General features: G+C 40.8%; 1 protein-coding gene across 2 annotated transcripts in view; it reads left to right on the top strand.

Moving 5' to 3' along the window:
• Nucleotides 1-27174, top strand: part of LOC135218299 (uncharacterized) — a 313398-nt gene that overhangs the window by 138155 nt on the left and 148069 nt on the right. For both annotated transcript variants that reach the window (XM_064254517.1, XM_064254518.1), the window contains exon 4: nucleotides 21437-26645. In XM_064254517.1, coding sequence (XP_064110587.1) covers nucleotides 21437-26645 — 5209 coding nt within the window. The remainder of the gene's footprint in view (nucleotides 1-21436; nucleotides 26646-27174) is intronic.

Here is a 27174-nt window from a genome sequence, read left to right as displayed (position 1 = left end):
CAAACTTTTATACAAAAAATTCCCCATTAAAACAAAATTTACTATTTTTGGTACATAACCTTATGAGACTAATGAGGTTTGCCACAGTTAAGGGAATACATGACTTTCTAATTCATACATGAATTTTTGGGGGATGTATTAGAACGTCATGATATCCCCTTAACTGTAGCAAACCTCATTAGTCTCATAAGGGTATGATCAAAGATAGTAGATTTTGTTTTAATGGGGAATTTTTATGCATGACACTTACCTGGCAGGTATATATATAGCTTATCCTCTTGTCGCACTGGCAGAATTTTAAAACTCGCGGCAATCGCTAGTACACTGGTAGTTCAGGTGATCGCCACTCCGTTCCCGTGGCGCTGGTGCTCGGAACCATTCCCGTTTTCGTCAGATTTTCTCCGCCAGCCTAACCGGCAACATCGTTGAAGGTTCTCTGATAGAATTTCCTGCTCGTTGACTGACTTTTCGATGTTTGGATATTGGTATCGTATTTGGAAAGTTAGCTTGGTAATCGCAATTGATATTTCGTTAGTATGTCTGATTCAGGTAGCATGTTTAGAGTTTGTGTGAAAGAAGGGTGTAAAGTGAGACTGCCGAAATTATCGGTAGATCCCCATACTGTATGTAAGAAGTGTCGAGAGTTTGTGTGTACGTGGGAGAACAGGTGCAATGAATGTGAGAGTCTGAATGAGAAAGAGTGGAAGGCTCTTGTTAAGTATGTGGAAAGATTGGAAAAATATCGAGTGAGAAGATCAGTGTCTAGAAGTGAGAGATCTGGATCTTCAGGTAAACCTTTGAATGAATCTATTTCTGTTTCTTCTCCAGCTCATTCACATGTAGATTTAGTAGCACCTTCCCCTCAGGTTTCTTCTGTGCCCGTTGCTGTATCTGAGGACACTACTGATCCGCAGATTGAGAAAGTGTTCGCTGCCCTTGCTTCTATGGGTGATCAGATCAAGCGTTTAACGGATAAAGTGGAAGTGTTTAATGTTGGTGACAGTGTTGTGGAGGGGGCGCCTGATCGTCCCTCTCGTGCTCCTAGACTTAGACCTCTGTCAAGCTCCCAGACCCAAGGGAGAAGGCATGTCGACAGTCGAAGGGAGGCAAGAGGGGTTTTAGCACGATCAGTCGTCCCTTCAGGCAGTCCTGTTGTTACGTCCCAGGCTGCAGCAGTACGCCAGAGAAAAGGCGTTACTGGGAAGTGCTTTTATTCTTCAGATAGCTCTGCTTCAGGAAGGAATAGACGCTTTTTGGAAGAATCGCGTCCTCTCAAGAGATCGTACATGCTGACCTCGTCCCAGGATGGAAGGGTCTACGCGCAAGAGGGGTGGAGTAGCCCTGAGATTTTTTCGTCGGAAGATGAGGACGCAATCCCTATCAAAAGGAAGAGGATTTCTCGTCCTTTAGAAGTTGCGAACCGTGTGATGGTCGGTTTGTCTCCTAGTAGAGAACCTCCGCTTCGTAGACGTCAGGATCGCTCTCCTCTTCGTATCAGCCCAGTGCGTCCTCGTTCTCCTCCTTCTCATGAGTCTCGTCAGGAAGCGGAGACTAAGGAAGTTTTGCGAGATATGCAGGAGAAATTAGCCGTCCTTGTCAAGTCCTGGGAAAGGACCAAACAACCGTCTTCTAGGCATAAGGACGCTTCTCTTCCAGTTAAGTCCTCCAAGAGGACGCAGGATAAGCCGTTGCCTCCTCTTTCTCAGGCGGCATTCTCTCGTAATCCAGGACGCAGTGTGTCCTATAGGAGGGACGTTTCTCCGACACCGCCGGACGCAAGAGGAAGAGTGATGGACGCATGGTGGACGCAGCTCTTGCAGTGGACGTAGGACGCAGGCGGCAGCACGCTGAACCGTCTTCATCCCGACAAGACGGGGAAGGTTTTTGTAAGGACGCAGTATCACATTCGCTCTCCAGGCAAGCTTTGGAAAAGGATCCCTTGTCTGATTTTCATCAAGATCTTGAATTCCAGGATATTTCTTCAGTGGAGGAAGACTTAGCTGATTTTTCGGAAGAGGACAAGAATGTAGAAGCTCCTTCCTCGGATTATAAGAGGCTAACTGAGTGCCTCCTTTCGTTGTTTGAAGGAGACTTTCAACCGTTGTGATGGTAATCGCTTCATAGCAAAGAAAGATAAAGGAAAGGAGAACACATTTTCGAGAAGTTCGGCAGCAAGGAGGTTTTCGCGCCACTGTTGGAGGCGCCTATGTTCGTGGTTGTTCCAGAATCGGCAGGAGTGTTGTGGATCTCGTCGTTATGTGAGAAACGCCGCGATTTCTGATGCAATACCTCGTCTAGATTCATCTAACAAGTTCTAGAAATCCCTGGAGTCGGTGACGTTCGCCGTAGGCTCCGCCCCCAGAGTGCCGTATAAATACGACGAACGAACTTTGGGCAGCAGTGATCGTAGAAGAGAGAGAGATCGTAAAAGAGAGATCACCAGTTTAGTCACAGAGAGCCACAGATCAGATTATCAGTGAGAGATCAGCAGCAGTGATCGTCAGAGAGAAACTAGAGACGAAGGAACCGACGAAGCATCAATCAAGAAGAAAAGTTGCTCAAGAGTTTGGTTGGATATTGGTCTAATCGTCTTCAGGAGTGGACGACCGAGTTGTCTCTACGTTGAGCAGACTTCAGAGAAGAAAAGGTCCTTTTACAGGTGTTGGGGAAATCCTGCCTTACAAGAAGATTAGTTTCTGCAATACGGAGTCAAGAGGACATCCGCAATCGCCGATCTACATTTAGGAAGCCAGCGCTTCGAACCGCCAAATCGAGTAGCAAGTATTTCAATTGCCGCACTGTTCCCCCAGTTCATGCAGTGTAAGATTCTGTCTTTTTATGTAAATAGGAGATACCATTCTGCATTTACCATTGTTAGTAAGCTTGCAAATAAACCTTTGTTGTGTTAGTGTTTCTTTCTATATTCATATCCCCAGTTTCAACTGTTTGTGTTGATATATTTTTTTTTATTTATTTCATATCGAACCTGAAGCGGACCTCCCTCAGAGGCCGTAATATTGTCTCTGAGATCTGTGGATCCGTAACAACCGTCAGCTCCGTTATCTCCTCTTTCTCAGTTCTCGAGGACTAAAGCTCCCAAGAAGTCTTCTTTCTTGAAAATGACGCTGTCGATCACAGCTAAGAAAGCCCTTCAACGCATCAATGAATGGTTAAAGGAGAAGAGAGAAGCGGGGAAGACTTAATTCGCTTTCCCTCCAGCCAAGTTGGCTTCGAAGTCTGGTGTGTGGTACGCTACGGGGGAAAGTCTTGGCCTGGGAGTTCCTGCCTCCTCCCAGGGGGACTTTTCTAATATTGTGGATAGCTCTCGTAGGCATGCCTTACATGTAGCCAAGGTGTGGTGGACTTCATCAGAGTTCGATCATTTGCTGAAGGGCATTTATCGAACTTTTGAAGTCTTTAATTTCCTCGATTGGTCGTTGGGGGCTTTGGCTCGCACTCTGGAGATGGAAGAACCTTCGGATTTAGATTTGCCCAGAAGTATTATGTCCTGTATGGACAAAGCCTTGAGAGATGGAGCTAATGAGCTTTCTTCACTTTTTACGGCAGGTGTGCTGAAGAAAAGGTCTCTGTTGTGCTCGTTCGCTGCTAAGGGAGTCTCGAACGCGCAAAAGTCAGAGTTGATGTTCTCCCCACTTTCAGGACAACTTTTCCCATCAGAAATTATTAAGGATATCGCTCTTTCCCTTACTCAGAAGGCTACCCAGGACCTTCTGACTTCTTCAGTGAGGAAGTATTTGCCGACCAAGGTGGTAAATAAGACACCGAAGGAATCAAGAACAACCCAACAGCCCTTTCGGGGTAAGACCTTTTCCCGACCCGCCTTTAGAGGTAAAAGAGTTCCTGCCAAGAGAGGTTCGAAAACCTCAACCAAGCAATGAGTTGGAAGTCCTCCAGACGTGTGTTGGGGCCAGACTTTTAGACTTTTGGGAAGTCTGGCAAAGCAGGGGAGCAGATCCTTGGTCCGTAAGTGTAGCGAAGGAAGGTTATAAGATCCCCTTCCTGAAGAAACCACCTCTCGCTACATCCCCGAGAGCCTTAGGGGCTCATTACATCGATTTAGAGAAGAGAGAGGCTCTATGGCATCAAGTTGTCAGTATGTTAGAGAAAGGAGCCATAGAACCTGTTTTGGATCACGCTTCTCCAGGATTTTACAACCGACTTTTCCTGGTACCGAAGTCTTCAGGAGGTTGGAGGCCAGTATTGGACATAAGTCATCTAAACTTGTTCGTAGAAAAGACCAAGTTTACGATGGAAACGAACGATTCAGTGCTGGCAGCGGTACGTCCAGGGAACTGGATGGTGACGCTGGACCTTCAGGATGCGTATTTTCATATTCCGATTCATCCAAGGTTCAGGAAATATTTAAGATTCGTAATCCAGGACAAGATATATCAATTCAGAGCTCTTTGCTTCAGGCTTTGCACGGCCCCTCAGGTGTTTACAAGGATGATGGCGAACGTGGCGAAGTGGCTTCATCTGTTAGGTGTCAGAGTCTCCCTCTACTTGGACGACTGGCTCATAAGAGCCCAATCAAGGCAACAATGTCTGGAGGACACGGATCTTACATTGGAATTAACAAGGCAGTTGGGTCTGATGGTGAACCTGAAAAAGGCACAACTGATCCCCACACAGGAGCTAGTTTATTTGGGGATTCTGATATCCTCAGTGACTTTTCGGGCTTTTCCGTCCCCCGAAAGGCAGACCTTGTGCCTTCAGAAGGTGCAAGAATTCCTAGAGAAAGACCAATGCTCGGCGAGAGAGTGGATGAGCTTACTGGGGACACTCTCTTCGCTAGAGTGGTTCATTTCTCTAGGAAGACTTCACATGAGGCTCTTACAGTTCTTCCTGAACAAAGTCTGGCCAAGAAGATCGCAACCAGATTCCTTCCTGTTTCCAATTCCTTTCAAGATAAAGGAGGAATTGAAGTGGTGGCTAACTCCGGGAAGGTTAGCAGAGGGTACGTCACTCCAGCAGAAGAACCCAGACCTGATATTATTTTCCGACGCGTCGGACGCAGGCTGGGGAGCGACGCTGGGCCCTCGAGAGGTGTCAGGCCTTTGGAGCAAGGAGGAAACAGCTTGGCACATAAACAGGAAGGAACTGATGGCGATTTTCTTGGCTTTGAAAGCGTTCAGAGCGTTGATCGGCGGCAAAGTGGTGCAGATCAACGAGGACAATACCACAGCTCTGGCATACGTACGCAAACAAGGAGGGACCCATTCGTTTACTCTTTGCAATTTGGCGAAGGAGATTCTTTTGTGGGCAGAGCGAGAACGTCACCCTGCTCACCAGGTTCATTCAAGGGGAGAAGAATGTGAGAGTCGGACCTGTTGAGCAGGGAGGGACAAGTTCTTTCGACGGAGTGGATCTTGCATCAAGAAGTATGCCAGAGGCTGTGGAATCTTTGGGGCAGCCCAGTGGTGGATCTTTTCGCTACCGCAGCAACGAAGAGGTTACCGAACTACTGTTCTCCAGTCCCAGACCCTCTTGCAGTCGCAGTAGATGCGTTCCTACTAGACTGGACGGGGCTGGATGCATACGCCTTTCCCCCGTTCAAGATTTTAGGAAGGGTAATGAAGAAATTCAGGGATAGTCAAGGAACAAGACTTACACTCATAGCCCCCTACTGGCCGGCCCAAACTTGGTTCACAGAGGTACTGGAATGGACAGTGGATTCTCCGAGAAGACTGCCCACAAGAGTAGATCTTCTCAAACAACCCCACTTCAACAGGTTCCACAAGAACACCCTCGCTCTGGGTCTGACTGCGTTCAGACTATCGAAAGACTTGTCAGAGCGAGGGGTTTTTCTAGAGAAGCAGCAAAGGCAGTGGCTAGAGCACGAAGAGCTTCAACTATCAAAGTGTACCAGTCGAAGTGGGAGAACTTCCGTAAGTGGTGCAAGAATCGGAAGGTTTCTTCATCCAGTACCTCTGTGACCCAAATTGCAGATTTCCTTCTGTATCTGAAGAAGGAATTAGGATTAGCAAATCAAACGATTAAGGGATACAAAAGTATGTTGTCTGCAGTGTTTAGGCACAGAGGATTAGATCTGTCCAATGACGCAGATCTTAGAGATCCTCTCAGATCTTTTAATACAAAGAAGGATCGACAATGCAGAGCTCCTTCTTGGAATCTTGATGTCGTACTTAAGTTCTTAGGAACGGATAGGTTCGAACCTATGGACAGTGCTTCATTGAGGGAGGTATCGAAGAAGACTATATTCTTGGTAGCCTTGGCTACAGCTAAAAGGATTAGTGAGCTGCAAGCTATTAACCCTTAAACGCCGACTGGACGTATTTTACGTCGACATTTTTTGTCTCTCGGGTGCCGACTGGACGTATTTTACGTCGACATACAAAAGTTTTTTTAAAAATTCGCGGAAAAATACTTTTAGGCCTACCAGCCGAAAACTCTTGAATCACGCACCTTGGGGGATGCTGGGAGTTCACGGATCAAGGTGTTGTTTTGTTTACAATCGTTACGCAGGCGCGCAAGCACGAATTTCTTTCTTGCCGCACTAAAAAGTATCTGTGACACATCTCGGAAATTATTTTGTCACTTTGACATAATTTTTTTACCATTTTAAATTAGCCGTTACATGGAGTATTATATATGATAATGTGCGCATTTTTATGTAGAATACAGCAAAAAAATACTCATGATTGTACCTTTCATCAGTTTTGAGATATTTTTATATAAATAACGATAAGTGCCAAAATTTCAACCTTCGTTCAACTTTGACTCTACCGAAATGGTCGAAAAACGCAATTGTAAGCTAAAACTCTTATATTTTAGTAATATTCAATCATTTACCTTAATTTTGCAACTAATTGGAAGTCTCTAGCACAATATTTCGATTTATGGTGAATTTATGAAAAAACTTTTTCCTTACGTCCGCGCGGTAACTCTTCCGAAAAAAATCATACATGCGATTGTGGTAATGTTTGCACCATTTTAAATTGGAAGCCGTTACATAAAGTTTTATATATGAAAATGTGCTCAATTTTCATGCCAATACAACTAAAAACAACCCATGGTTGTAGCTTTTATCAATTTGAAATATTTTCATATAAAAAAAGATAAGTGACAATTTTCAACCCTTTGGTCAATTTTTGACTCTACCGAAATGGTCGAAAAAAAACGCAATTGTAAGCTAAAACGCTTATATTCTAGTAATATTCAAGCCTTTACCTTCATTTTGCAACAAATTGGAAGTCTCTAGCACAATATTTCAATTTATGGTGAATTTATGAAATAAATAACATTTTCTTTACGTCCGTGCGGTAACTCTTCCGAAAAAAATCATACGTGCGATTGTGGTAATGTTTGCACCATTTTAAATTAGCCGTTACATAAAGTTTTATATATGAAAATGTGCGCAATTTCATGTATATACAACAAAAAATAGTTGAAGGTTGTAGCTTTTCTCATTTTTATTTTTGAAATATTTGCATATAAATCACGATAAATAGAAAAAAAAACCACGTTCGGTCAAATTTGACTCTACCGAAATGGTCGAAAACGCAATTGTAAAGATAAAACTCTTACAGTCTAGTAATATTCAGTCATGTATCTTCATCGTGAAACAAATTCGAAGTCTCTAGCACAATATTTAAATTTATGGTGAATTTAAAAAAAAACTTTCCTTCCCTCCGCGCGCGGATTCTCCGCCACAAATCTCTGAAATGCGTACGTCCCATTCTCGGAATATTTGCTCCGTTTCATATTAGGCATTTCATAGAGTTTTATATATGAAAATGTGCGCAATTTCATGTAGAATAAAACGAAAAATATTTGAAAGTTGTAGCTTTTCTTATTTCCGAAATAATTGCATATGAAAAAATACATATAAAAAAAATTTGACATTCGGTAAACTTTAACTCATCAGATATGGTCGAAAACTGCATTTGTAAGCTAATATTCTTACAGTATAGTAATATTCAATCATTTGTCTTCATTTTGAAAGAAATTGGAAGTCTGTAGGACAATATTTAGATTTATGGTGAATTTTTGAAAAAATTATTTGTTTACGTCCGCGCGTTACGAATTCATGCATTATTTTGTGATAATATTTTCTCTGTGTTGCTTTTATCGTTTTTCAAATGTGTATTAACCAAAATGATCGCAATTTAGTGTACATTACAACGAAAAAAAAGTAACTTGTTATCTTTAACCGTTTTGCGCACAGCGCGATTTAAATACATATATATTTGAATTTTGTTTTTGCGCTATCATATATCGCATTATTTATATATGATAATGATAATTTTTTTCATTTCTGATGGTTGCATACTAAACTTCAGGCAATGACAAAAAAGGAGCCAAAAATTAACTCTTAATCTTTAAAACTAAGCGCGCTGTGATTTTTTGAAACAATATTTTTTCCGCTTCCATGCTCACTCTGAAACGTCTCCGGCACACGGGAGACATTTTTTTTTTTACCGCTTCGGCATTTAAGGGTTAACAAACAAGTAGGCTGGAAGCACAACAAAGCGGTTTGTTCTTTCCAGGAAGATTTCTTGGCCAAGAATGAGAATCCTTCGCATCCGTTGCCAAGGTCCTTTGAGATTACAGGACTGGCCGATCTGGTGGGTCAAGAATAAGAAAAGGTTCTTTGCCCGGTAAGAGCCTTACGTTACTATGTGGAAAGGATAAGAAGTATTAGAGGGACCTCAGGTTCTCTCTGGTGTTCTGTGAAAGACCCTACCAGACCCATGACTAAAAATCCTATGGCTTTTTTCGTAAGGGAAGTCATTAAGGAAGCACATTTGCTTAGCCAAGAAGAAAGCTTCGGCTTGCTTAAGGTTAAAGCTCACGAAGTGAGAGCAGTAGCTACGTCCTTGGCATTCAGAAAAAATTAAGCCCTCAAGGAGATTATAAAGTCGACGTTTTGGAGGACCAATTCAGTCTTTGCCTCGCATTACCTCAGAGACGTTAAGACAACTTTTGATAATTGTCAAACGTTGGGCCCGTACGTATCCTCAGGTACAGTACTGGGCAAAGGAGTTTCCACCCCATAACCTACTAACATGCTAGGCTATTATTTTTATTAGGTTATAGTGTTTTATGATTGTCTGAGAAGGTTTATTACCTACTCAGTTTATGAAGTATTTGTTTATTATAGTGATTGTGTGTGTGGTTCAGGTGACTAACTTTCCTAGCATGAATGCCTGTGGTAAATGAGGGCTAGGGTTTCCTGTCAGCAAATTGGTCACGTCCAGTTGTCAGACCCTTGTTATTAGCTTTCTCAACAAACAGGTCACATCCTAGTTGAGAGCTACTAAGGTTTAGCAGGCTAAGAGGCAGGACCTACGAAGTCAGCTACCTTAGCAGGTAAGGAACCTAATAGTAATTTTAAAAATTATTTAATTTTTAATTTATTACGATGTTGCTGTCTTTGACCCACCTCCAAATGTGTCAATCAGCTATATATATACCTGCCAGGTAAGTGTCATGCATAAAAATGAAGTTTTTATGTTAAAACAAAGTTTTATGCATACTTACCTGGCAGGTATATATAATTAAATTCCCACCCTCCTCCCCTCAGGAGACAGGGTTCAGAGAAAATCTGACGAAAACGGGAATGGTTCCAAGCACCAGCCCCACGGGAACGGGGTGGCGATCACCTGAACTACCAGTGTACTAGCGGTTGCCGCGAGTTTTGAAATTCTGCCAGTGCGACAAGAGGATAAGCTATATATATACCTGCCAGGTAAGTAAGCATAAAACTTTGTTTTAACATAAAAACTTCATTTTTTGTATAAAAGTTTGGCTTGGCTATGGGTAATCCCATATCTCCTGTCCTTAGCAATATTTACATGGAATTTTTTGAGACAAAACTCTTACCAAGAATTTTGCCCCAAAAAGTTATGTGGTTTAGGTATGTGGATAATATTTTCTGTATTTGGCCAGTTCACGAAAATTGCCAGGAATTCCTTAATAATCTCAATAATTTAGTTCATTCTATAAAATTTACTGTAGAGGAAGAAAGAAATTGTAATTTGAATTTTCTTGATGTAACTGTCCATAGAAATGATAGAAATTTCACCTTTTCAGCCTTTCGAAAATCAACTAACTTTGCCTCTTTTGTTCATTATTACTCCAATCACCATCAAAATGTTAAATTTTCTGTTTTTTCTGGGATGTTCCTAAGGGCCACATGTGTCTGTAGCTTGCAGTTTATTGACGGTGAGATTAAAACTATTTATGACATTGCCTAGAAACTTAAATACCCAAGGACTTTAGATGTGGCATGGAAAAGAGCTAGAAAAACATTTTATTTAACTAGTGAAAAACTTGAATTTAGTAAGCATAACATTCTAAAATTACCCTATAATGAAAGGTTTTTAGAAATTCCTAGAATTTTAAAGCTTTTTAACATAAATGTTGTTTTCAGTAATATTAATGTCAAAAGTTTAGTAATAAAATATGACCTTCCAGGCTGCATATATGAAAATCCTTGCAAAAAGTGTGATAAAGTCTATTAATGGACAAACTGGTAAGTCTCTTTCACAACGTCTTAAACAGCACCAATATTCTGTGAGAACTGGGCAAATATCAAATGCATTATTCGTACATATGAGAGATTTAGATCATTCTATTAACTGGAGTCAAGCAAGAGCCTTAATCCCATGTAATGACACAGTTAAAAGGAATATCATTGAATCTTGTTTCATCAAGTCAGATAATGGAAATGTTCTAAATTTAAGTTTTGGTTTATTTAAACTTGATACCTTCATAGTGAAAAAAGTTGTAGATAAATATAAGCCAAAATTAATATATTCAGTTTTTACATGTTTTGGACGATACGGATACGTTGTAGTTTCTGTTAGGGTTAAATCTATGTTTAGGTTTATGACCGTGTGATATCAGATAATCCTGGATTATCTCTTTAATTTTTACCCTTTTGATAATTAACCAATTGGTATTCTTAATCTTGCTGTTTACCTGATAACTTTCTTTCCGAATGTATTTCATTCGTTCCTTGACAATGTCTTAGTAAAGACAAAAGCACTTTGATTTCTGTCTATCATTTTCCAGTGGTATTTGCTTATATATATATATATATATATATATATATATATATATATATATATATATATATATATATATATATATATATATATATATATATATATATATATATATATATATATATATTATATATATATATATATATATATATATATATATATATATATATATATAAGGGATTTTGACGTAGGAAAAATCTATTTCTGGGTGATTGGCTCGTGTCGCCCTATGAAATATCCTTAAGATCATTATTTCTAGGTAAAATTAATCTAAAATTACCAGAGAAAAACAAAATTAAGAAAATGTCAGTAAAACTGACTCGCTCACTCTATAAAAGAAGTGTCGGTATGGGAATATAGGCGAGTGGGATCACTACCACGAGTCATTCACCATTTAGACCTCCCAACATAAAATCCCCACCAGAGAGAGCTGATACTAACGGGTGATGCGGCCGCTACTACTACTACTACCGACGCCACGGACAGCAGCGCCCCTAGCGGTCATCCTTAATCTATGAACATCTTGTCCTGCAGGGTGGGTAAAGAAAACAGGGTGGGTTTCATAGGGCGACACGAGCCAATCACCCAGAAATAGATTTTTCCTACGTCAAAATCCCTTTTCTGGGCTCAGCTCGTGTCGGCCTATGAAATAGTACCAGAGAAACAGACAAGATGGGAATAAGGACAAATGAAACCCAATAGTAAAAAAGAGATATATAATATAAGTGAATCAGGGACATTACAGTATACAAACAAAGTACTTAAAGCTAACTTATCCTAAACAATGGTATGATAAAGAAAACAAACAATATAAAGTACTTAAAATTAACTTATATTAGACATAGTAATACATAATAGTGTAATGGCAAAAACACAAAGAATGATTCACTTAATTAAGATATTTACAAAATATACAAACTCATTGTGTTCTACCCTAGCATAAAAATAAGGGTAAAAACACTGAAGTACATTATATGTACATAACGTGGATGTCCCTAGCAAAAAAATAAGGGACAATCCACCAATATGATTCTAGCGGCTAAGGCTAGAGTATTCCGAGTAGCATGGCAATAGGGTGAGGCCTGTTGGACGAGGTAGGTAGAAAGGAGACCTGGATCTATACTACAACTACTGTGCAGTATCAGGAGAAACAATGTTTCCCGCTGCTACTGCAGAAAATTTTAAAGATTCCAAGGACTTTAGGTAATGACGTTTAAACAAAGACTGTCGGTGATTTCCATCCAGATACTTTTTAAGATCCTCAAAGTTCATATGTTGGAAGTAATTAATTGGAGGTGGCTACTCCTCTGATGTCATGTTGCTTTTGGAAATGAATCAGGGTTGGCTTGTTTAATGAAGTAAAGGATCTGTTGTCTGATTCCTTTCACTGATAAAGTGCCACCTTTTCTCTCATAAAGAGAGAACCTGAGGATCTATAGAGGATGTACGAGATAGAAAGGCTCTTAAAGTTGATACTGGGCAGAGAGAAGGATCTTGCGGAAGTGGGATGACTTTCCAAGGAGCCCACCTTGCAAGGGGATCCTCATTTTTAGCTAAAAAGCTACGATCCGGAGAAAGTAGAACTTCTCCTGAGGGGAGGAATTCCACATGACCCGCATCTCTGGATAGAGCCGACAGTTCTGAAATTCTGGCTCCTGAAGCCAGGCTTAACAAAAATAACGTCTTTCTAAGAACCATTATGAATGTGCAAGACGAGTTGTCAGTATCTGAGGCTAGTTTGAGGACATCATTTAAGAACCATGAAACTGCAGTAGGCCTTTGAGAAGGTCTAAGTCTAGCACAGGCTTTGGGAATAGACGTAAAGTAAGATTCTGTTAGGTCTATTTGGAAACCCAACTGAAAGATTTTCTTCAAAGCCGATTTATGAGTAGTAATAGTGCTAGCTGCTAAGCCTTTTTCAAACAAGGACCTGAAAAAGGATATAGCTAAGTTAACTGTCATGGTTGTAGTGTTTGATTCTTTCAGGAAGGATGCTAATTTTTTAACAGCTGAGTCATATTGTCTAATAGTTGACTCTCTTTTATCTGATTCTAGAAAGAGGATGTTTGTGGATCAATGTTAGCATCTTTTTTAGCCGCAAACTTCATGAAGTCCATAAAGTTAGGGTCTGAAGAATTCCTGAGGAAGCGAACACAGTCCTCATTTGTACTGATTGCGACAGCTTGGGATGGGAATCCGTTGAGGTCGGAGACCCAATTCCAGAAGCAGAGGATACCAGTTGCTTTTTGGCCAGTCTGGAGCAATCAGAGCTACTAGTCCCTTGAAAGTCCTCAGCTTGCTCAAGACTTTCAAAAGAAGATTCACTGGAGGAAAAACATAGATTCTCCTCCATTGATTCCAATCTAACGACAGGGCATCCGTGGCATAAGCCAGAGGGTCCAGGTTGGGGGCCACATAGCAAGGGAGCTTGTGGTTCGCTTGTGAGGCGAAGAGATCTACTTGGAGACCTGGGACTCTCCAGCATATCCACTGGAATGACCTGTCGTCTAGGGACCATTCTGATTCCAGAGGGACTGACCGGGACAAAGCGTCTGCTATCACATTTCTTACCCCCGCCAAGGTGAGTGGCGGACAGATGCCACTGTGTTTGTCTGCTAGCGCAAAGATGGCTATCATGACATGATTCACGTGTTTGGATTTGGACCCTCCTCTGTTGATGCAATGTACTACCACTGCACTGTCCAAAACTAGTCTTAGATGAGACTTCTTCGGGGGAAGGAGTCTCTTCAGGGTAAGAAATACTGCCATTGCTTCCAGGACGTTTATGTGAAGCTGGCGGAACTGAACTGACCAAGTCCCCTGAACTTGTTTGAATTGAGAATATCCCCCCCATCCGGACAGGGAGGCATCCGTGTGAATGGTTAACACTGGAAGGGGATATTGAAGGGTGGGGTACTAATTTGTTGGCAAGATTCTTCACGTTTTGTCCATGGGACGGAGCTGATTGCGAAGGATCTGTGGAATTACTGACAACTTGTCTCGAGATTTGACGTTTGCTCTCGATCGCCAAACTCGTTTTATAATCTTTTTCAGACTTGCTTTCAGGAGGATGTCTGTCACTGAGGCAAACTGAAGAGAACCTAGGATTCTTTCCTGGTTTTCTCCTTGATGTTTGTTTGCATTTGAGAAATTGTTTCACAGATTTGGCTATTCTTTTCTTTTCTTTTTGACCACTGGAATTGACAGATTGTGGGAAGACAAATCCCATTGGATTCCTAGCCACTGAAAACGAGACTCCGGAGTGAGTCTGGATTTCGTTTTGTTTATCTGGAACCCCAGATGTTCCAGAAATTGAACTACCTTCTTCGTGGCTTTGAGACATTCCTCGACCGTTGGTGCCCAGATCAACCAATCGTCGAGGTATGCTGCTACCATTATCCCTTGAGTTCTCAACTGTTGAACTACCACTTCTGCTACTTTCGTGAATACCCTGGGGGCTACATTCAGACCGAAGGGCATCACTTTGAATGAGAACGTCTGATTTCCTAGTTTGAAGCCTAGGAATGGACGGAAGTGTCTGGCTATAGGGATATGATAGTATGCGTCTGTAAGATCGATGGAGGTTGTGACGGCCCCACGGGGAAGTAAGGTCCGTACCTGCGAGATGGTGAGCATTTTTAACTTGTCGCAACGAATGAAAGAGTTTAGCTTTGACAAGTCTAAGATTACCCTTCTTTTTGTTGAGCCTTTCTTTGGCACGCTGAATAAGCGACCTTGAAATTTTAGATGCTTGACTCTCGCAATAGCTCCTTCTGAAGGAGTTCCTCCGCATAATCTGTCAATTCCTTTGATGGTTCCTGATAGAATGATTTGATTGGAGGAGGATCTTTGATCCAACTCCAACCCAATCCTTTGGACACGATGCTCTGTGCCCATTTGCTGAACCCCCACCTGTGACGGAAGAGGAACAGCCTCCCTCCTACCTGGGGAGCCTCACTGTTGTTTGGCGGGTTGACCTCCGCGCCCTCCTCTGAAGTGCTTACCTCTTGCAGCTCTTCCTGTGCCACGTTGGCGAAAGTGGCCCCTCGCCCTGCTACCCCTAGAGAACCTATTAAAGGTTGGGTAGGCCTGGCTTTCGTACATTGAATTGAAGGCCGGCGAGACTGCGTAAGAGGTGGAAGGTTGACTTTGAGGAGACAACAGGAGAATGGGTTGCGTCTGCTTCGAAGTTGACGGCTGTCCCTGTTGTGTAACTGGGACGGCCTGAACAAATTGCTGCTGTTGCTTCTGGTAAGGCTGGAACCTTCTTCCTGTCTTCTTTAGCTTCTTACCAGCAGCAGGGGTGGTCTCTTGTTTCCTCTTGGAAGAGATGCCCCATCTGGCTCTAAGGCTCTGGTTAAGCCTAGCAGCCTCGTGGTGCACCTCATTCACAGAGGCCTCTGGGAAGAGGTCCGCACACATGCTGGAAGCTAGAGTCTATTAGGCTCATGCCTGATAGTTGCCTCCTGCAAGACATGCTTTCGGCAGTTCCTTCTAGCTAGGAAGAAGTCAAAAGCATCAGCTTGGACTGTCTGAAGCTGCGATTTAGCCAGAATCTTGAATAAAGGTTCTGTGGCGTAAGACAGGGCAGCCATTTCCGTAATGATCATGGAGTTAAGAGACCTCCCAAATCTTGTACGGGCATCAAACTCTGCCTGAATAAGGGTATCAGGCAGTCTTGGAAGCTTCTTGCCAAACTGATCCATTGCGCAGTCTGGCTTAAGCTTACCTACTGAGAACGTGGCAGGCAAGTTCTCCCACAATTCTCCAAAGGCCAGGAAGAGCGGAGAAGTAGATTCCGCTTCCCTCAACTGTGGCATGGGCTCGTCCTTGAGGACTGCCTGAAGAGTCGCTTCAACTACTTTGGTAGCGAACGGAAGAGAAGCCTCCTCCTCCGTAGCGAAAATAGTGAATGGACTCTTGAATGCTTGGAGTTTGGTGTTGGTACACTCCCAATCCTCCAGGCAGTGAACCCATTCCCGCTGTGCATGATCCCTACTATACAGCACAGTCTCTCGGGAGATCTTATCCTCTCTAGTGAGAGCAGCGACGGTCAGCCTAGCATACCCAATGAAAGGCTGAGTCAGTCCGGGAGGATAGAACTCAAAGTCCTCAATCCTTCGAGTTCCACACTCCGGGATAGAAATCATGCCGTCCTTGAAGGGGGCATAAGCGGCCACTCTCCATGGGTTATCCATGGAGAAGGCTGGTAGGGATTCGTAAGGAGGTAACTGTAAAATAACCAGTACCTGCTACAGGGGAGCTTGGCTGAGGAGCCTGGTTAATGACCAGCAAAGCGTCGTCGTGCTCTCTAACTCGGTTAGAGAGATCTTGAATAGACTGGCCAGACTGGTTGATGGTGTTTTGACAGCTGTGGCAACATCTGTTCAAACTTAGAGCCAAGAGAGCCAACCATCTCTCCCACTTGTTGCATCACAACTGCTGAAAAGGTGGTGGGATCAAAGGAGCTCGGTCCCGCCACCCCAACAGGAGTTACCGGAGTAGATCCGGTAGATGCCGGAGAAGGCGTTGGCTCGGCCGGAGCGCGAGCCTTCTCCTAGAAGCCTTGCTTCTAGAGCTCTTAGAATAGGAAGAGCTAGGCTTTGCTTTCACCGCGTCAGCGTAGGAAGTCGTAGACTTCCTAGCTGAAGGAGACGACGACTTCTTTAGAAAGTCGTGTTATTGCAGTGTCTTCTGTTCTCTCTGTCCCTTCACCTTCGGGGGTACAGAGAGAGCGGGAGAGAGCGGGCAGGGATCTCAGATCCCGTGAAGCCTTGGAATGAAGAGGAAGAAGGGACAGGGGAAAGAAGATCCAGGAGCACCCAAGGAAAGACCTTGGGCGCCCGACACACCTACCTCAACCAACAAATCCTCTGCCCCTACTGCCATAGGCTCAATATTCAGGTCCAGGTTGGCCACATCTTGGGAACCGGGCTTCCTGGTTTTGTAGAGAACGGACCCCGAACGGGCCTGCTGCCAACCTTCCTGCTGAATGAAAAGAGGCTATGAGAGGGGCTGCCGAGATGGGGTCCACGTAACCGGTCGACTTGCCATCGGGGAAGATCTGGACGGCCAGCTTCTTATCAAGTATATAAGGCTGGCCCTTGGCGGCATTCTTCCCGAAGCCGCCCGCCCAAGCCTTCAGGGTTGCCAGGGCGACTTCCTTCACGGCGGCAGCCTGAAAGTGAAGGCGATATGAAGCTTCTAACGGCGGAGATAGGGTTTAACGAAGCTTAAAACTAAATGTTAGTAGTGATAAGACCAAGAAAAGTCTAGGAGTAAGTAGACTTACCCCACCCAAAAGCTGACTAACGAGGTCGTAGCAGATGGTGCAAAGCCTCCGGGTGCCAAACGATCAGTCCGTTGTGGGTGGTGGCACACGGGGCGTGGGTCCTACACTCTTCATGGGCGCAGGGGTCGTACAACGTCGCGTTGCAACCTGGGACCTGGCAGTTGGTAGCCTGTAAGTGGAGAGATACATGAGTATCAGGTGCACACTTACAGCCTAACAAATACTCCGCTGCATTTGCCGGAGCATGTAAGTTTAGATTAAACCATAGAGCCCCGCCGTAATACGTGTTGGTAACTAGGCGGTTGGAGTTGGTCTAAGGCTACGCCGGAGACAGGAAAAAGATTCCAACCAGGAGTGGTGAGGAGCCATGAAACCACGACGGAGAACGACGGAGATAGTACAATAAAATAAATTAAAACTAAAATTCACCGTAATATTAAGGGTATATCCATATATAACGAAGTATAAAATTTTCCGTCTACTAGAAGAGTGCCCGGGTAAGGAGCGAGCTCTCCTCTGGTAGCGGAAAACAGGATATAGTAGGCAAGCAACAGACCACTAGTAATTGTCCACCCCGCCCACTGGCGGAGCCAGAACGGACCTATAACCGAAGGGCCCCCGGCTTCAGCGGAGGCTCCGTCGTTACGGTAGGGGAAGGGTGGGGACTGAGGCAATATGGTGGGGGGTCCCTGCGTACACAGGCGAGAGAGAGAGAGAGGGGGGGGGTGGCCTACCCCCCCCCCCCCCCCCCCCCCTACCCCCCCCCCCCCCCCCCCCCCGTCACTGCAACTACCACGCTCGGTAACCCGGTACCCAAGACAAGTGGTCGCCCTAAACCCCAGCTGGAATGGAGCTCCAGGCCTCCTCAGAGAGAGGGAGGGAGGTAGGCTACTGTGGTTGTCATGGCAACCAAGGAGATCCACCAGACCCCTCCCTATACCTGGTAGGGAGGGAATGGGAAGGGTAAGGTGCTAAGGGACACGTGATCGCAGGTGGCCTAAGCCGCGATAGCAACACAACCATAGAGGGGCCACGTAAACCAGACTGTACCAACACATGGCACAAGCATCTAGGGCTAGGCCTAACAACACCCTAAATAACACTGGATAATACATCGTAAGGAGGAAAAGACACTTTTAGTAAAATAGAAAGAAGCCCAGGAGGAGGCAAGCTGTTCCGAAGAACAGTTGACTACTCGGAACCAGCGGTAGCCGATGAAGAGCAAGAGCTGGGATGCTGGGCCAGAAACACGGTATAGCCCTAAATACCAAACTAAGAGAAAATGGTAAAGGGGCTGTGTCCTAGCTATAAAAACGATGTAATAAACGATGAACGTAAATATAAAAAGCCCATAAGCATAAGATGTCCCAGTATGGGAGACCGGGAAATCTTAACACGAGGCGGCACATGGCCGCCACGAGTCAACCGGGAGACCGTATATGACCTATAAAAAGGAAAATACTGGTCCCTGGAAGACTAAAATACTAGAAAAATACTACTTATGAGGCAATTAACTTAGCCGAAGCAATAGCAGCACGTTCCATCGTAACTGATGAGATAAATCCAAGAAAACAACACGAGAGGAAAAAGCACTCTAGCGCTGTGAAGCTAATGATTAAGGATGACCGCTAGGGGCGCTGCTGTCCGTGGTCGGTAGTAGTAGTAGTAGCGGCCGCATCACCCTTTATTATCAGCTCTCTCTGGTGGGGATTTTATGTTGGAAGGTAATAAATGGTGAATGACTCGTGGTAGTGATCCCACTCGCCTATATTCCCATACCGACACTTCTTTTATAGAGTGAGCGAAACGTCAGTTTTACTGACATTTTCTTAATTTTGTTTTTCTCTGGTAATTTTAGATTAATTTTACCTAGAATAATGATCTTTAAGGATATTTCATAGGCTGACACGAGCTGAGCCCAGAAATATATATATGTATATATATATATATATATATATATATATATATATATATATATTATATAATATATATATGATATATATATATATATATATATATATACATATGTATATATATATATATATATACATATGTTATATATATAATATTATATATATATATATATATATATATATATATATATATATATATATTATATATATATATTTATATATATATATATATATATATATATATATATATATATATATATATATATATTTATATTATATTATATATACAGTAGTACCTCGAGATACTAAAGGTTTCTACTACGAAAAAACTCGAGATACGAAAGCCAATGCGAAAAATTTACTGCTCTACATACGAAAAGTTTTCAAGATACGAAAGGTTGTTGCTGTAAAGTCCCGATATTCGCCCGGACCACCGAGAACAATTTTAAAACTCCCGCGCCGCCAACTGAGTAAACTCGCCACCATCCTCCCGCTCTCCCATTGGTTCCTGATGCTAGTCACCCCATAAGGTCCTGCTCTCCTATTGGTCAGCATCTACCCCTTGTGCTTTAAGTATTCTATTGGTAAAAGGTTGCTGTAAATTGAAAAACTTATTCATGCAATACATTTAATAAAAAAAAAACATTAGGTAAAGATAGAATAGAGAATAGAAATGAATGGTTATTATACTGTTTGGTAGTTTCAGTAGTTGAAGAGAGATATTGAAAATTTATGGCTTACTGTGTAAAGTGATTGCTTGTCGATCGTTCGATACTCGTAAGTGCTGGATGTAAACAGACGTTTGGAAGCTTTTTTTTTGTTTGTTTATTATAGTTAATGGTTACTTAATAATTATTTGAAATGAGTACATGCAATACATTTAATAAAAAAATTGTGAATTAGATATCATAGAATATAAAATAAATCAGACTGCCAACAAATACGCATTTTTTAGAATTCTTCTTCTTTTTTATTATTACGTTACGTATATGTATGTTTCATTATAGCTGTCAGTAACTCGGTATCTCCATTAGGTAAAGATAGAATAAAGAATAGAAATGAATGGTTATTATACTGTTTGGTAGTTTCATTAGTTGAAGAGAGATACTAATGACAATTTATGGCTTACTGTGTGCTAGGAAAAATGATTGCTTGGCGCTCGTTTGATACTCGTAAGACGGGTAAGAGCTGAATGTAAACAATCGATTGGAAGGTTTGTTTTTTGTTTGTTTGTGTATTATAGTTAATGATTAATTAATAATTATTTGAAATGAGGACATACTGATTATTTATACATTTTATTGGCATATTCTAAGCTTTTAGCTCTTAGGTTTAGATGTCAGAATCATAGACTAGGCTACAGTAGCAACCTAACATAGGCTAGGCTTATTGCTAAGGGACATATGCAGTAAAAATGGGGTTGAACATTACATGCAGTTGAATATTACTCAAGTATGTACAGTATTTTGCCTTTTTGGAGTCATATTTCTTCCGTCGGATCGGCGTTGTAACCCTAGAACATGTGTTTTAGGCCTGGAAATATAATTTACTGGGGTGTTTTTGGAGGGCTTGGAACAGATTAGCCATTTTACATGTAAAATATGTTCCAAGATACGAAAAACTCATAATACGAAGGCCGCCTCGGAACGGATTAATTTCGTATCTCGAGGTACCACTGTATATATATGCATCCCAGCTGTATATACTGTATTTCTCATTCTCAAATATCACTGCTGTTCTGTTCCCTTAAACAGGGCCAAGGCTGGGACTAATTAAAAGTAATTGGCTCACATGAAATATGTTGTTTTAAAAAAATTATGTTCAATATTTTTTCTGCAATGCCCTGGACGTATCCATGTAATTACTAATGCTTTTCTTAAAGAACTAGTGTATTTTTATGTACAAAAGTTTTAAAGATGTTCTTGAAAACCAATAAATATATTTTTTTCGTAAATTTTTAGATATATTATTTTCATTAATGTACTTTTAGAAGCAGGTAACCCATTTATATTTATTTCGGAGTATTTTTGGGTGTAGTTGCTTTACATTTTACTTAATATAAGTCTGTGTAATAACTTTCCTATATGTTAGTTCTTTAAGCTTATGTATTTAGTTTGTGGTTAAATTGAGAATTTTATGTTATGATTCTTCATTGATGATCCTTTTCAAATTTGCAGACACTCAACAAGTAAATGCCATACTCTTGAAGACCTCACTAACAATCTCAGTCATTATGGATTTCGTGGAGAGGCTCTGGCAAGCATCGTTGACATGGCTGCCATAATTGATGTAACTACTCGCTCTCATAGTTCCACAGATACTTATACCAAACTCTTCATGTATGGAAATGAAAAGTCCATTTCCCATGCCGAGTCTCAAAGGCCAAGTATAGGCACGACCATAACCATCCAAGATTTTATGTACAATATGCCAGTTAGACGAAAATTGATCAAGGAGGCCATCGACATTGAGAATATTCGTATCCGTTTGGAATGTTTTGCTTTGATGCATTGTCATGTATCTTTTAGCTTGAGGAATGACAGCAGTAATGATAAAGTCTTTCAAGCAAGTAAAAGTAATGGCTTAATTTCTACATTTATACAGTTGTTTGGTTCAGAAAGAGCTCAAGGACTGGCAGAAGTTTCTCACTCTGTTGATCACTTCAGTGTCTCAGGTTATGTAAGTACACAACCGCACGTAACAAGATCGCTTCAGTTTGTGTATGTAAACAAACGAGTGGTGATGAAAACAAAGATTCACAAATTTTTGAATGAACTCCTGAGCAGGAGTTCTATCATAAGCAATAGACTTCATCCTACTACTCCTGCTCCAGGGAAGACTCCATCTAGCCCTTTCAAAGGCCTAAGACTTTACGGTATATTTGTTATAAATATAGAATGTCCTTTGAGTGAATATGACATATGCCTTGAACCACAAAAGACTGCAGTGGAGTTTAAAGATTGGGATAAGCTTTTACTTTGTATTGAAGAAATGATTGTAAAATTTATTCAAGAAGAAGGATTAATGCTATCCTTAGATGAAAGGTTTCGAAGATCTGGTCGAGAGCTGATAGAAGATGAGTCTTCTGTGCCTCACAGCAGTCAAACCTTTTTACAGGTATTTAGTCGAAAGAGAACTGCAGACACGAAAGAAGGGGATGAGCCTCCTAAAGAGAAATATGGACGCATGTTCTGTGTTGAAGATAACTTATCTGGATTACACAGCCTGCCCGTTCGACGTAGTGATAATAAAAAAAAGTGCCAGATCTCATGTGTTGAACCTAGTCAGGATGACATTGATGACATGACGCCTATCACCAGTGATGGTGATAATGGAAATCATTACCTTGTAAAATGTCAGCATGAGGGATCCATCAATAATCTTTCAAGACAGGAGCCTCAAAAATTGGAAGACTGTCAGATAAGCATTATCACAGAGAAAACAGATGTCAGGAATTTAGATATAATGGTCAGAGGCAATGTATCCCCAGTTAGGAATGATCAGGAGTTAAAGAACTTGAGTCATGTGGAGTATATAAAGAGTATCATTGCAAAGCAAAAAGGAGACCAACAAGAATTGCAAAAAGGAAATTATAAAGTAATTGATGATAAAGTGCACAGTCGAGGCAAGACAGACAAACATTCAGATGTATCAGATAGTGAATTTACTGGTGAAGGACATGTTAACAATTTCCAGAATAAGGATGATGTTCCTGCAGGAAGCATCTCACTGTTTGAGAGAGAAAAAAACCTTGAAAATTGTTTTTTAATGAATAAAAGTCTTCAGTCTGTAGAAGCACTAACTCGTGTATGTTCTAAAACAACTGAAACAAACAAGGTAGCACTATCAGAGGTTAGTAGTAAATTTGAGAGTAATTTTTGTGAAACCATTTCCGAAAAGAGTTCTTTGGGGGAATTGAAAGAACTTTATGAGGCGGAAGTGAAGAAAATGTGTGTTTCAGATTTTTTTTCTACACCAGAACAAGATGTAAGAAAGACACCGTCTTCACCCCCGGCATTGAAAAATCAATTGCTTAGTTACAATAGCAAATCAAATTCCATTGAACAATCTACTTCCAGTTCTACTTTGTGCACTAAAGTTAATGAGAATGAGAAAAGCTCAATTTCTAGTGCTCTGAAAAAAGGTATGTTGAAGCATCAGAAGAAAATGACATCCTGCAAATATCTTCAGAAGTTTGAGTTCAAGAAAAATGTCAAGAATTCTAATGTTAAGACTGTTTCAGGGAAAATGAAAACTCGTAGTCTGCAACCTAGATGTTTACACATGGATTGCAAGTCTGTTTCATGTAAACAAGAAAATTGTTTGCAGCCGGTCAAATATCACACAGATTTACATCCATTGCCCGAGACACTAACTTCTCATGAGGTGGAAAAGGACACTTTTCCCGATCAGAACTCAGATTCTGTCACTGCCTGTACTTGTGAGGAATCATCAAGGAATAATGATTTCATTTTAAAGCTTTCTGAATCTCAAATCCATGAAGGAAAAAGCAAAAGACAAGTACAAGGTTTAAAGTCAGAAGTAAAATCAGATTATGAAAATATATTGATCAGAAATAAACCAGAAACCAATACAGATTTGATTAGAATTCCTGAGGTAACAGGTTCCAGGGAAGCTCAAAATCATTTTAATTTGCAATCACCAGAGGAGAATAGGACCGATCTCAGCACTGCAGTGGTATCAGATGTTCACAAATGGCATAAGGGTAATTTTGACCAAGATATGGAAGGTACAGTTCTGGATAGTTTTAGGTTTTCTCCTGTACTAACTACTAATTCTAATAATGACAATCACACTGAAACTTCAGAGTCTAATCAGCAGCTCCTTGAAACAGCAAATATTCCACAACATGATAAAGCTGAACAGTCTTCCTGTACTGTTTCAGTTTGCAAAGATGTCATGGATGAAGTAGAGAAAAGTGCTCCTGTAAAATCTCAATGGATGCCAGAACATTTTAAGAATTTCACTACTCCAGATATTCATAAGAAGAAAATGGTATACATTTCCCAGAATTATGTGGGTCAGATTTTTGAAAGCAGTGTTTGCAGTGATCCCCAGGGAGTTGGTAATCAAATTACTAAATTAAAAAAACATGGAAGCTATGAAAGCAGTGTGGATAGCAATTTTAGAAAGTGCCAAGTTACTGATTTGTTATTTTGTTCAGGAGACATAATTAAGAGTAAGCTTGTAAATCAAACATTGTTGCAGTCACCTCATACACAATCTTTTGAAGTGAATAAAGAATTAAGTTCAGATGAAAGTAAGGCTATGACTTATGATCATATTGCTACTAAAGTAAATATTTCAGAATCTGAAATTTTCATACAAAAAAATCAGAGTATTAGTGAACTTGGAACACCAGTGTTATCTTGCAAGGATTTGGTTCAGGATAATGTGACTAAGAGAACTTCAGATGTATGTGTTCAAATCTCAAGTGTGTTAAAAGATCTAAATGTAATAACAAGCAATATAGATGAAAGTGAAACTTGCAGCGGTATTCACAAAAAAGTTGAGAGTTCAACGCACAGTTCCATTCAGAATGAAATGACTGAGTCAGCTGTTGTTAATAAAGAGAGAGCATCAGGGTTTCCTAACTCTAGTAAATATAATCTTTTGTCAAAACTTTCAGAAAGTCTGTCGCAACAATCAAACAATGCATGTGACAAAACAACAGAAAAAGTTTTTACAGAAAGGAGTGGTTTTAATAATTCTACAATTGATGGAAGTGGTCATCATGATGCTACAAACTTCATGCACAGTTCACCACATTGTAATCATACAAATACTGATTCATTGATAAAATATTCATCTTCTATGAATGCTAATAACGATGGATTGTTGCCCTCTCAAGAGGTGCAAAGCTGTGCCTCTCTAGCACCAGAGGATAGTACTTGTATGGCAATCAAATCTATCTGCACTGATGATACAGATAGAAATAAAAATGTAGAAATACCAACTGAAAGGGAGGTTTTGCATTCACCATCACTCCATTTCTCACAGCTTACATTGCCAAGTATTGCAAAGTCATCTCAAACCACAGAATTTTCATCAACTTGTGAGGTTTTAGGAATTACCCTTCCAACCATTAGTGATCATTCTCAGTGCTCTATTATTAAACAAGAAACATCAGAAGACCCAGAACTGATACAATCTTCTTGTGAAGAAATCTCTGTTGAAGATGCTGATAAGGAGCTTGTTCTTGCTAAACATAAAGAATTTTCTCATGAAATGGGTATTTGTATGGCATCAGAAAACAATGGGAATACTGGTGAGGGAGAGTTTTCTGGATTTGATTCCTTGATCATTGAAGCAGATAGGGAATCATTAAAAGAAAAAAATAAAGATAGAGAATTTTCTTGTGAATCAGAAGAGTTTTTGGCTTCTCTTAATATCAGCAAGGCGAACTTTGATGAAGAGGACTTTCCTGGTTCAGATTCCTTGATCACAGAAACTGAGAAAAAGATAGATAGAAAAAATAATGGACTGTGCATTTCTGTTAATAATGTTGCTGTGGGTACATTTTGTGAAATAGGTTCTTCCAAAACACCAGGTGACAACTCAGATGAAACTCATTCCATTAGAAATATTAACTGTACTGAAAAATCGAAAATTGTAGGAGGATGGCAGGAGACCACTGACTGTAATGGGAAAAAAATTTATTTTAATGTAAGAACTGGAAACACTTCATATGATGAGCCCATCGTTAGGGACATGCCAGTTTGGAACAGCAGTCAGTCATTAGGTGCACCATTACTGAAAGTTCCTTTAACTGCTGAGCCTGATTATATGCCCTATGGAAAATATCGCCTGAGACAGGACTTCACATTAAGCCATGGATATTCGACATTTATATCATGGAAAAAGAAAAGGGAGTCTGAAAAAAATACTTGTACAAAGGCTGCTCTTGCATCAAGTAAAGCAGACCCTCCAGAAAAGTCTAATACAGAAATTACTAGTAATTCTAGTAATTTGGGGTCCCTGATACCAGCCAGTGAAAATCTGAATGGTTCACAATCAGTTGAAAGGTCAGGATCTTTGCTTGAAAGTAAGGAAATTCTGTCCCAAGATTCTGTTTCATTGTTAGTGCCACCAGAGACATTAGACTCTTTGCTAATAGACTTTGAAGGAGATAATGAATCTGTAAAATGGTTAGTTAAACCATCATCAGAGGAAAGCAGTGAGTCAAATTTAGCTGAGATTTGCCAACTTATGGAGCCTCAAAACTTTGCTATGGATGCTGATGTCCTTCATATAGAGCCATGTGTCACAACTGGAGAGGGAGTGTCAAGCAAGGGAGGACCTGTTAGAATTTATAATATTGTTCATCCCTACAAGTTCACCAAAAATATGCTTCCATCATGTAAGGTAAAGTAACACTTTTTTTTATTTAGAATTATCTGTTGTCTATTTCTTACATCTTGCATATCTGGTATATTTGAACATGTAATGCTTTAAGAATATTATGCAAAGATTTAAATATGCATGACAAAGTAAATGGCATTGAAAAATAAACTGAAATAACATTTATTTTGGGAATTGTGTTCAGACCTTTCAGAGATATAGTATAAAATGGTGTTATAGACATGTTGAGATTTTTTATATCTATATTTGTGTTAAGAAGCTGTTGTGGTTTTTAAAATTATACAGCCCACTTGCACAGGTAAAGGAAAATCAAGTCTTTTTAACATACAAAACTACTTCCTGTAAACCCATCAGTCTTATACGCATTTCACATTTCCGTCGTTCATTTTGATGTGTATTTTTGTGGAGCACATCATTCACTATTCTGTGGGGGAAATTTAACTAATTTTCGGTATTTCTTTGGACCATACCATTTCTAAAATTATCACTGATTTGCTTGTTTTTTCGTAGAGCAATGCTGTATTCACTTATT

Source organism: Macrobrachium nipponense, chromosome 9, assembly GCF_015104395.2.
Source record: "Macrobrachium nipponense isolate FS-2020 chromosome 9, ASM1510439v2, whole genome shotgun sequence".
NCBI lineage: Eukaryota > Metazoa > Arthropoda > Malacostraca > Decapoda > Palaemonidae > Macrobrachium > Macrobrachium nipponense.
This window is presented reverse-complemented; position numbering and strand designations above follow the sequence as displayed.